This window comes from Sinocyclocheilus grahami, unplaced genomic scaffold (assembly GCF_001515645.1).
Source record: "Sinocyclocheilus grahami isolate Dianchi unplaced genomic scaffold, SAMN03320097.WGS_v1.1 scaffold1199.1, whole genome shotgun sequence".
Lineage (NCBI taxonomy): Eukaryota > Metazoa > Chordata > Actinopteri > Cypriniformes > Cyprinidae > Sinocyclocheilus > Sinocyclocheilus grahami.
Window position 1 is genome coordinate 20858 of NW_015506378.1, and position 9997 is coordinate 30854.

Here is a 9997-nt window from a genome sequence, read left to right on the forward strand (position 1 = left end):
TCTTATTATGCCCAGGTTGTCGGCATCCCCAGCACACTCCTGGAGGACCAGTATAAGGCTTGCCTCTTCCTCTCTGTCCTCTTTGTATTGGTTTTCTTTTCCATCCCATTGGCCCTGGTTGTTGAGTATAGACATTAATGATGGGTAAAGGGATCTGGTGTGCATTTGGATGGGCTGCTGCAGGGGGGCTTGGCTGAATAGGTGGTGGAGGAGCATTTACTGGAGACATCACTGTCATTTGTTCTGATTCGTCGTTCTTTACTGAAGCTTGAATTTTTTTCTTATTCTTTTTTGTCAGTTCTTCAAGTTGTAACTGAGTTAATTTTCTCTGTAGCTCTTTCTCTTGGTTTTTGAGCTTCTGTTCATTTTTTCTGTATTGCTCCACTGCATGAGATGCATGGTCACAGAACTCTTTGTGTGTTTTAGAGTTTAAGCCGACCACATCCTCCAACCTGCTCTTTACAGCTTGTGGCATGGCATCTATCACAGCATTTCTAAACAATGTTGCCATTAATGGGTCTCCTTCTGGATTCCCATCAGTCTCATGCTTCCATCTTTTCAGCTGTCTCTGGACATATGTAGTTGGATTTTCTGATTCCCCCAGCTGTTCTCCCTTTAATGATTTAGGGTCTAGTCTGATCGGGTACTCAGCATGCAGTGCCTGGCACACTGCTGGATGAAATGCATCAAAAACAGTTCCATCCATGTAGTGAGAGTCCACAGCTCTGTCCAGATTGGATGTTTGAAGAATTTCTTCCATTTTTGCCCCTCCTATAATCTTTGCCAGCAGTGCTTTAATGTCCCCCACAGCTAAAAGTTTGCCCATAGTTTCTTCTTCAAACACCTTAATCCACTTCCCAGCCCCCTCATGGATGTCAGGGAGGCGAGTGACCAGCCCCTCAAGGTCCTGTGAGGCCCAGGGGACATACTGTCCCTGTGTACCCTTAATTAAAACTGGGAGTTGTGCAGCCAGTGGTCTAAGTCTTGCTTTTTCTCTTCCCTGTTCCCATGTTCCTTTATCAAATGATGACTCCTCCCCTTCACTCACTTCCTCTTTGCTTTCTAATAGTTTACTTCTATCTCTCACCAGTTTATCTGCATCTTGTATTCATTTTTCTGTTTCTTTAATTTTCCTTCCTATTTCTGCTTCCATAGCCTCTGGCTGTGTTTCAATCTCCTTATCTTCTCTCCTCATCTGCTCTAACGTTTCCTCATTTCCTGTTTTTATTTCAGAGTTTGCTTTCATCATTTCTAATGCTATGCGTGCCTGTTTATAACAATCTAAAGGTAAATATCCCTCACTCTTTTTATTCTGTCTCCTCTTTGGTCTTACATCTGGTTCTTTTTGTTTTTCTTCCAATTCTACTTGTCCTTCCATTTGCATTTCTCCAGACACTTCTACAGTACCCTTAAGTATTGAGAACGGTCCCTCTGGGGGCAGATATGGGGTTGGTTTAAAAAACTTTTTTTTTTTATTTGTTTCGTTGTCTGCCTCTTTTAGTATTTTTCTTGCCTGTTTTATATTTTTCAATGAGTCTTCTCCTTCCTTTTTGAACAAAGATAACACTTCTTTCTCTTTTTCCCTTTTTGCTTCTCTCTTTTCTCTCTTTTTACTATTGTCTTTAGTTTTATGATTTTTTTATCAAAGTTTCCATTTCCTCACACAATGCTACGTCAAATGTCCCTTCCTTTGGCCATTTTGTCATCATTTTTTTAGTTCTTTGTTGCCATTTGTTTGAGAGCTTGTCTATCAGTTCTTTACACAATGGATATTTTACTCCTAATTTTTCCACCGGAGTGGCTGCCATAATTTTTCCAATAATATGACAATCCTATATTTAAAGCTCAGTATATACTTTTATACAATGATTTAACTTAGTATATTTTCTCCAAAACTTAATTTGACTTCTTTTAACCACTTTCTCCTATTTTCTTCTGTACCATGCACTTTTAAGCCTAGTATTTATATCACATGCGTGTGCACATTTTCAATATATTATAAAGTGAATTTATTATCTAAATCCTATTATTTTTTTTAACACTTAGCATCCAAAAGTGCGAACCAATAACTAAGACCTTTATGTATATATTCGTTGTTTCCTATTATAAAAATCAAAAAATCAAAATATTTTATCAGCAATTTAATAATTTAACATAGGGCATATACCTCTATTATATTCCACTTTCTAAACTGCATTTGTCTCCTAAATATTCTCCCTATTTACGTCACACAATATATGCATTCAAATATGTACGAAAAATCTACAATGCCAAAATCTTGACCCAGTCTTTATTGAAAAAAGTTTTCTAAACACATTCACTCCTTCTCGTCCCTTATTCACAGGGCTCATTCATTCAGTCTTTGTCCCTTTATTATAGGGCTTATATCATTCATTCATCCCTCTCAGGTGCGGCACTAACTGCGTCCAACTCTGCCAGGCCCCACTTAAGGAACGGTCCAGGAGTGGTGCGCAGCTTTTACCCACCCGATACAAAATGTATTGTTCTCATACAACCATAGTCATTCACACAGACACAGACACATACATTAAAACAGACTGCTCTACACTCGTCCTGAGTGACCTGTCAGTTTTACTCGCTCTTCCACTGATACACTTCCTCAACACAGTAAAAAAGCAGTACCCTGCAGGAATTTTTGCCTATCATAGGACTTTGCGCGCTTCCTTATAATTTATCTGCTTAATGTTTATTGCTATCCTTCAAAGGCCCACTTAACAATAAACACAGACCTTTGCATTCAATTAGTTATTCTGGAATCAAAACCCCTTTTTTTCTTTTTGTTCTTTAAATTTGGAGGAGCACATTTCGAGTGTTCTTACCACAAAGGGCATACCGGGCGAACAACACTAAGTATATAAGCAAAATCTGCTTACCTTATTTTAGTGGCCACCATGTTGTTCGTCAAGTCAGCCCAAAGTGGTCTTCCACCCTTGCTCCTTTCGAGCCCCATGTTGGGCGCCAATATGTAGTGGCTTCTGCCGTTGTTGTGAAGAATCTTTCTCAGAGTCTTGGAGTTTTGATGCCAGAAGAGATTTTATTTTCAGAGACAATAAAACCTGAGAGAACTCTGCAGAGCAATCTCTCGAATCTTTTTCTGTACCCTCTTATATACAGTTTTTTCTCTGGGCATGTTCAATACATTTAATTCGTATGGGATCACGATGCAGTCATGAGACCTTAATTTTATGTTCTGTGAAAATAAGGGACCCATTATGTGCCATCATGTGCTTATCATGTACTTCTCCATATGTCTCCATATTAATATATAAATGGCTATATTCACATCGATTATACTTGAATCATTTATGTTTTGATTAATTAAATTCTTCAACAACAGGTTTAACCACAATGTAGGATCGAATGAGAATGTAAAATATCACGATCCCAGTGCAACTGACCCTCCTGCACAGTAGGTCACAAATAGGCACAAGTCTTGTTGTTTCTGTAATTTAATACCCACACCGTTTGAACTTCAGAAGCTGACACTGCACTACAACAACACTTTTCTAATACACTTCAGTCTGTCATTCCATACCATTTGGCCTCATTGTGTTTGTGTGCAAGTAGACAGCTGAAGTTTAACATCTAATACATGAAAAACCTTATTTTGAAGTAAAAGATCCAAAAGGCATTATTGAGAACCTTTAATGTTCTAGACCTATTGCTATTGTAAAAATCACACTATAAGGGAAATATTTTACAAGGGACTATTTAAAAAAAATCATTCATTCATCAATTTATTGATTGTACAGGTCCAGTTTTTATTATTTGACAAATCCAGCCTCAGGCGACAGGCATAACCAATTTCTCAATTCTTTTTTTAACTATTTATGCAACAAAAATTATGCAGATCATGCAGAAAATCATGTGGAAATTAAGTACACCCTTCTTGCATGTTATTAAATTTTTTTCAAACAAAGAGACATCAGAATTAACCATTGCATGTCTCACACACAGCAGGTGATGATCCATTCCTGAATGAATCACCATTTTTTAACTAATTGATTGAATGAAAGATTCAATGACTCACTCATTAAGACAGTCACTTGTTGCTACCTACTGTACTGGCATAACAATGTAAAGTGCAGAAAGCGTCACTGTAAAATCCCTACTACTAATACACAGACTGACAGTGCCTGGAGCAGTGAAATATTGGTGTGTGGTGTCACTGGGGTTGTTGCTATTTCACTACAACCTATACTTGCAATGTAATGATAGTATACACTAGGGGTGCAACGGTTCAACTTACTCACGGTTCGGTTTGTATCACGGTTTTAGAGTCACGGTTTCGGTACAGTTCAGTATGTGCTATGTTTAGGGAAAAAACTATATTGTAAAAAAAAAATAAAGAAAATAAGAACAAATAATCTAACTACAAGCAACAGCACAAATAAATAAACAGTGAAAGAGATACAAATAAAATAAACAGTGCTTTTCAGGTTAAGTAGGTCTAACATCGTTTTTAGGTACAGAAATTGAATAAATCAAATATAAAATAACATTGCATATTTGACTGTATAAATTAAAGATTAATCCTTAGTTACAAAAGTAATTCAATCAAGAGCAGTGAGAGATTTCCGTGTTGTTGCTGTTTGATTAACATTAAGAAAGTGCTGTCACTTTAAGAGAACGCACTGATCCAGTGCACTGATACTGTATGTTCAGCCGGCTATGTCTGCTAGGATACTCACCAAGACGGGCATTTTGACATAATTTTTTGAATTTGTCCATTCAAACACAATACTTCACAGAGAGCTTAATATTTGCGCCCGTTCTGAGATGCAGGTTCACGTGCTTCAGATGAGCGACCACACAGATCTTCACACTGCGCGTGCGAGTTCACGTCTTCTGGCTCTTTAATATTTAAACTGGCAAGGCTTAAATGAGTTTAGTTTAAACACAGATAGCAACGTGTGCTGTTCAGGTCACCACGTGATGACAGCATAAATGACAGTTATTCCAGCATAAAGCACTCGCATTGATTAAAGAGTGACTGGTATGTCCACGTATTGTTTTTTTTCTCTCTGATCGCTCTTGTTATAATGTATTGGGAAGCCAGAATTTGTATCCATCAAGAGAAACATGCATTAGCCGAACTCTAACAAACCATATTACACATGCATTGTCAGATTTAAGTTGAACCGCGGTCCTAGTGTATGCCGAACCGTGTGTGGAGAACGGTACGGTTCGATTTTTTACAGAGAACCGTTGCACCCCTAGTATACACAGTGTTTTCTGGCACGGGAAAAGAAACATAATTTGGTTTTTGTTCAGTTCTCTAAAGTATTATCCTCCAATTTTCCTCCTTCTGCGTTCAGTCTCAAGTCAGTGTCTGCACTTTCAGTTTGTTCCCCAAACTCAATCGTCTCCTCGTCCTCTGTCTCGGAGTCAGGAGCAGTGTGTTTGCGTATACGACTTACCGCGTACCACAGAGACTTGGCATGTTGTATTTTTTGTTCACAGGGCAATGAAGTACAGAGTAAAACATCAGAAGGAACATTTCTTGTCTGTGGGAGAGATGAATTTTCAAAAGCTTCTGGAACTGGAGTAGAAGAAGGAGCGGGGAGTGAGGATGTACAGCTTGACTGAACACGGGGAGAACCGGAGCACTGGGTGGTTTCTGTGTTAGTAAAAGATGGAAGCAACAGTGGCTCATTCTCTGTGTGAGAAACCACAAGAGAAGCTGATACATTTGATACATCCAAGGTGTTGGAAGCAGAGGTAAATGACAAATGAGGTGAAGAGCTTGACCTTCTGAGAGTCCTGGAACCCACAGGTGAAGGTAAAACTACTTTGATGCAATTTTCTTCACTTTTCCTAAGGACAGGTGTAAAGAAATCTGAAGCAAGTACTCGCTTATCATCTGAGAGGTTGTCTTCTGTTGAACTATCCTCGGTAAGGTCCTTACTAGTATCTGTTTGATGGTTCTCATTATCTTTCTGTTTACTGTGCTCAACCACACTGTCGTCCAATGCAGGTCTATGTCCTTGTTCTGTGGATTGATTCATATGTATGGTGATTTCAGATGCTGATTTTGCATTTGTGAAAGCCACAAAGTCTTCGAGCACAGCTTCGGGTCCTTGTGCAGTGGTTTGCTCTTCCACTACCATTATGTTGAGCATTTCTTCTACGCCTTCATTATTCTCCAGTGTTGTCCCACTCCAGGAATGTCCCACCATCAGTTTATTTTCCTGTGCTTGCCAGTCATCAACAGTTGCAGCTGCGGATGGAGATTCCTCAAACTCTTTTACTGGATCCACTATGTGACTCTCACAGGAGCTGTCATGTTCTTCTGAAATGCTCTCGTGTGTCTGTACGCTTGTCCTGGGATGCTCATGTGGTATTCCAAGAATCCTTTCTACTCTCTCGTCCAAAGTATTGTTTTCAGGAGTCTCCTGGCTTGAGACGACACTGCTGTGCTGCTTCTGCACCTCGGTCTCCTCTCTAGTACTTGGCGAAGGACTCTCCTCTGTCAAACACACATACTGGACATGCTCCTTCTCTGGAAGAAGTACAAGCTCAACTTTGACTACAACACGGGTTGCGTCAATGATCACAAGACTCTGATGTTGGTCGTTTGTTGAGTTGTTGCTAACTTCAGGCTCATCGTTTATCCCCTGGCTTCTTTGCTCTGTCATCCCTGTCGAGTGATGCTGATATTTTGGCTCTTTCCACAATGGGAATTTCTCTATGATTTCCCTGCATGGTTTCTCATGTCCTTCTGTCTGTATTGGTGACTTCTGGGCTAAACAGTTTGACTCTGAGTCATTCACTTGGACATAACATTGCAACTCTTCTTTATTTTCATCTGGTTCTGTTGCATTACCCAGATCCTGGATAGAACTGGATCTTTGATCTAGGGGTGTGTGCCCATACTCTCCAAACATTAAGGATCCGTCGAGCTGCCCAACAGCTTCGTCCTTCTTCAAGCACGCATCCTGATTTTGTCTGCTGCCATCATTGTGCTGAGGTGAATTTGTCTGCTCAGTGGTGATTGCCTTGTAATCCGGTTTGCAATCAGTTAACAGAGGTAACACGTGGGATTTAAGTGGCTCCTCAGGAGAACTTGACAAGCCTGACACCTCTCCCATTCGAGAGACTAGACAAAACACAGTCTCGCCACCTTTTCTTCTTGTGAGTTTGGTCTGCTTCGTCCGAGTAATATCAGGATGGGTCATGTGTGGAGACTCTCGGTACTGAAGCTGTGCTTGTGTTGAAGGGGGTTTTGTATTTATTGTTGTGTACTGCATGACAGTGGATGCATTTAAGTCTCCTAGACAGTGTTGTCCATCCGTGATAACACTGCGATAACTCTCTGTGTTCTGTTTCTGGTTATTTTTTTGTAAATAATGTCCATCGTTTGATGAAGGATCACAATGTGTTTCTGTGAAATCTGTAAAGGGTACTTTTCTGCTCTCAAATGTCTGCTCCTCAAATGCGTCCACACTTGCCTCTCCAATAACTTTTGGTATTGCTGCTATCTTGTCACCATTCTTCGGGGAGCTGTATGCTGGTGGCGCCATGTAGGATGGAGGCTGTCTGAAAGATCCTACTGGGAAAACACTCTCTGTATTTCTCGAATTCCAAGGGCTCCATTTCCACCGATGTTCCCCAATGAGCTCAATTTTGTCTTTTTTCTGTGACGTTAAAGCAGTTGGCTGGAATTGTTCAGTGGTGTCTGGACTAACAGTCCACTGGCCATATCCCAACACCTTCTCCGTGTCTGAAGCACACCTAGATGACCTCCACTCCCCAACCTCAAAGCGAGGTGGTTTTTTGGAAAGCGTATGATGATAGCAGTCAGCATAGGCTTGCATCTCATTATGACTGTTTGTTCCAAAGTTTTCTCTTATTTCTCTGTAGTTTATTGGCCATGTGTTTTCCCACCCTTTGTGCTGTGCATCCGAGTCTCTTTCTGCATACCTCCCCTTATCTGATCTCTGTTGTTCTATTGGTACAGGATTTCTCACTTCACCAATGTAGTCGGTTAATTCTCTGTGAGATAACTTGGTGTGTGAATGAAAATTTGCGATTGATGCTATTTCAGTCTGCTTGTTAAAGTCATAAATATCCCGGGTAGTTCTGGTACCTGATGCCACCCAGGTTTTTGGCTCACCAGTTGAGTCAATGTTCTCCGACAGGTGTTGCAGGCAAATGCTTGTTGAAGGTTTGTGCTGATATCTGTTAAGAAAAACAAGAGTAATGTACAGTTTCAAGAAACATAACTTGATTTCTCTGTACACAGGTTGTAAAATTTTAACTGTTCTTGAGCTGTCAAAACAACCGTCAATCACAGTCTGCAATAACAAGTTACAACGTACCACATAAACATTCACAGTGCAGGGAGGAAAAATTACACGGATCCCTAAGTTAATGACTTCTCCAAAAGCTAACTGTAGTGAAGAGTCAGCTAACCTAAAGTCTGATCCCTGCCCTGTCCAAACAACACTTGACCTTAAGGTTTATTGATTTGCTTTTTAAAAACATGAGACACAATTAGAGGCACTGCAAGGGTTTAATTGGGCCCCCTGGACAAGAAAACTGGATCTGCGCAATTCACACAGGTCATATTTCACAGGACAGGAAAAAAATGAAATCTGTGTTAATACAGAAAAAAATAACAGTCTTGGAGATTTTTGCTGTCAAGAGCATGTCCACCAATTATTGAATCAAAGAGTTCCTTTTCTACTCTTCAATGTAAATGACTGTCCAATGTGTTAAAAAAGACATAAAAACATATCATTGTGTGTCATTGGTATAAAAAGACATTGGATGCGTCCGAAAGCTGAAAAATGCTGCCTACGGAGGATGCATTCCAAGGTAGGAAGGCATCATGGCATGTCCGAATCCAATGTCAGCTTCCCTTCCTGTTTCATGACATACCTTCATCTGATGGATTTTTGAAGGCAGCATAGATGTGTCCTTCTCTGCCTTTGATATCCCACAGTCCTCTGTTTTTCATTCTGTGATGTGTGGGCTAAAATATTAAAAGATGCCATCTGAAAGTTGCGTTTGGTGGTCAGTTTGTGTAAAAGTAAATGTTTCAGACCAACTCTTTGCACATTTGATGTTATTTCTAACAAGAAATCAGTTTCTTTCTTTCTTTTCAGAACAAGACAACAACAATAATACAAACGACAAAACATGAGCATATGATAATACAGTGAAAACATAACAGAGAGAAAGAAGAAAAAGAGGCATATACGTGTGAGGAATAATGAATCATAATAAATATAAGCCCTAATTTATTGCTTGGTTGCAGGTGATCTTATGTCAGGATTGAAAGTTCCTTAAGTACTGGCAGGTAATGGCCCGTGATCTTAGCTGGACAGATCACCCGTTGAGTCTGGAGGAAACCAGACTGTGATGGATGAGGTGAGGATGCTGTCAGTGAACCAGGATAGCAGAGAAGAAATGTCTTTGGATGAGAAGTTAGTGGTCTTGGCTCTCCATTGTCGAAAAGAGAAAGAAAGAAAATTCCAGGATATTTACCTAACTTGCATATTATTAATTTCTTCTTTTTTTCCCCCAGTTTTGTCTGTTTTTTTTTTTTGTGAATGAAATATATCTTAGAGCAGGGCCGTCCAAACTATGTCCTGGAGGGCCGGTGTCCTGCAGAGTTTAGCTCCAACTTGCCTCAACACACCTGACTGGAAGTTTCTTGTGAATGAAATATATCTTAGAGCAGGGCCATCCAAACTATGTCCTGGAGGGCCGGTGTCCTGCAGAGTTTAGCTCCAACTTGCCTCAACACACCTGACTGGAAGTTTCTATGCCTAGTAAGAGCTTGATTAGCTGGTTCAGGTGTGTTTAATTAGGGTTGGAGCTAAACTCTGCAGGACACCGGCCCTCCAGGACCGAGTTTGGACAGTCCTGTCTTAGAGTATATGTACACTATTTTGAAATCAAATGGAGTGGGGGTGAGTTGTGTGCTGATAATGGATCCAGAGAAATCTCTGCATTCAGAGGCATAGCT

The 9997-nt window shown here is 40.2% G+C and overlaps 1 protein-coding gene across 1 annotated transcript; it reads right to left on the minus strand.

The window, feature by feature from the left end:
* Nucleotides 1–5176: 5176 nt before the first annotated feature.
* Nucleotides 5177–9676, minus strand: LOC107567940 (uncharacterized). Its single transcript, XM_016253747.1, has 2 exons — nucleotides 8905–9676; nucleotides 5177–8202 (listed from the first exon to the last, which is right to left on the minus strand). The coding sequence occupies exon 2, from the start codon at nucleotides 7836–7838 to the stop codon at nucleotides 5292–5294; it is 2547 nt and encodes an 848-aa protein (XP_016109233.1). The 5' UTR covers nucleotides 7839–8202; nucleotides 8905–9676; the 3' UTR covers nucleotides 5177–5291.
* Nucleotides 9677–9997: the final 321 nt, after the last annotated feature.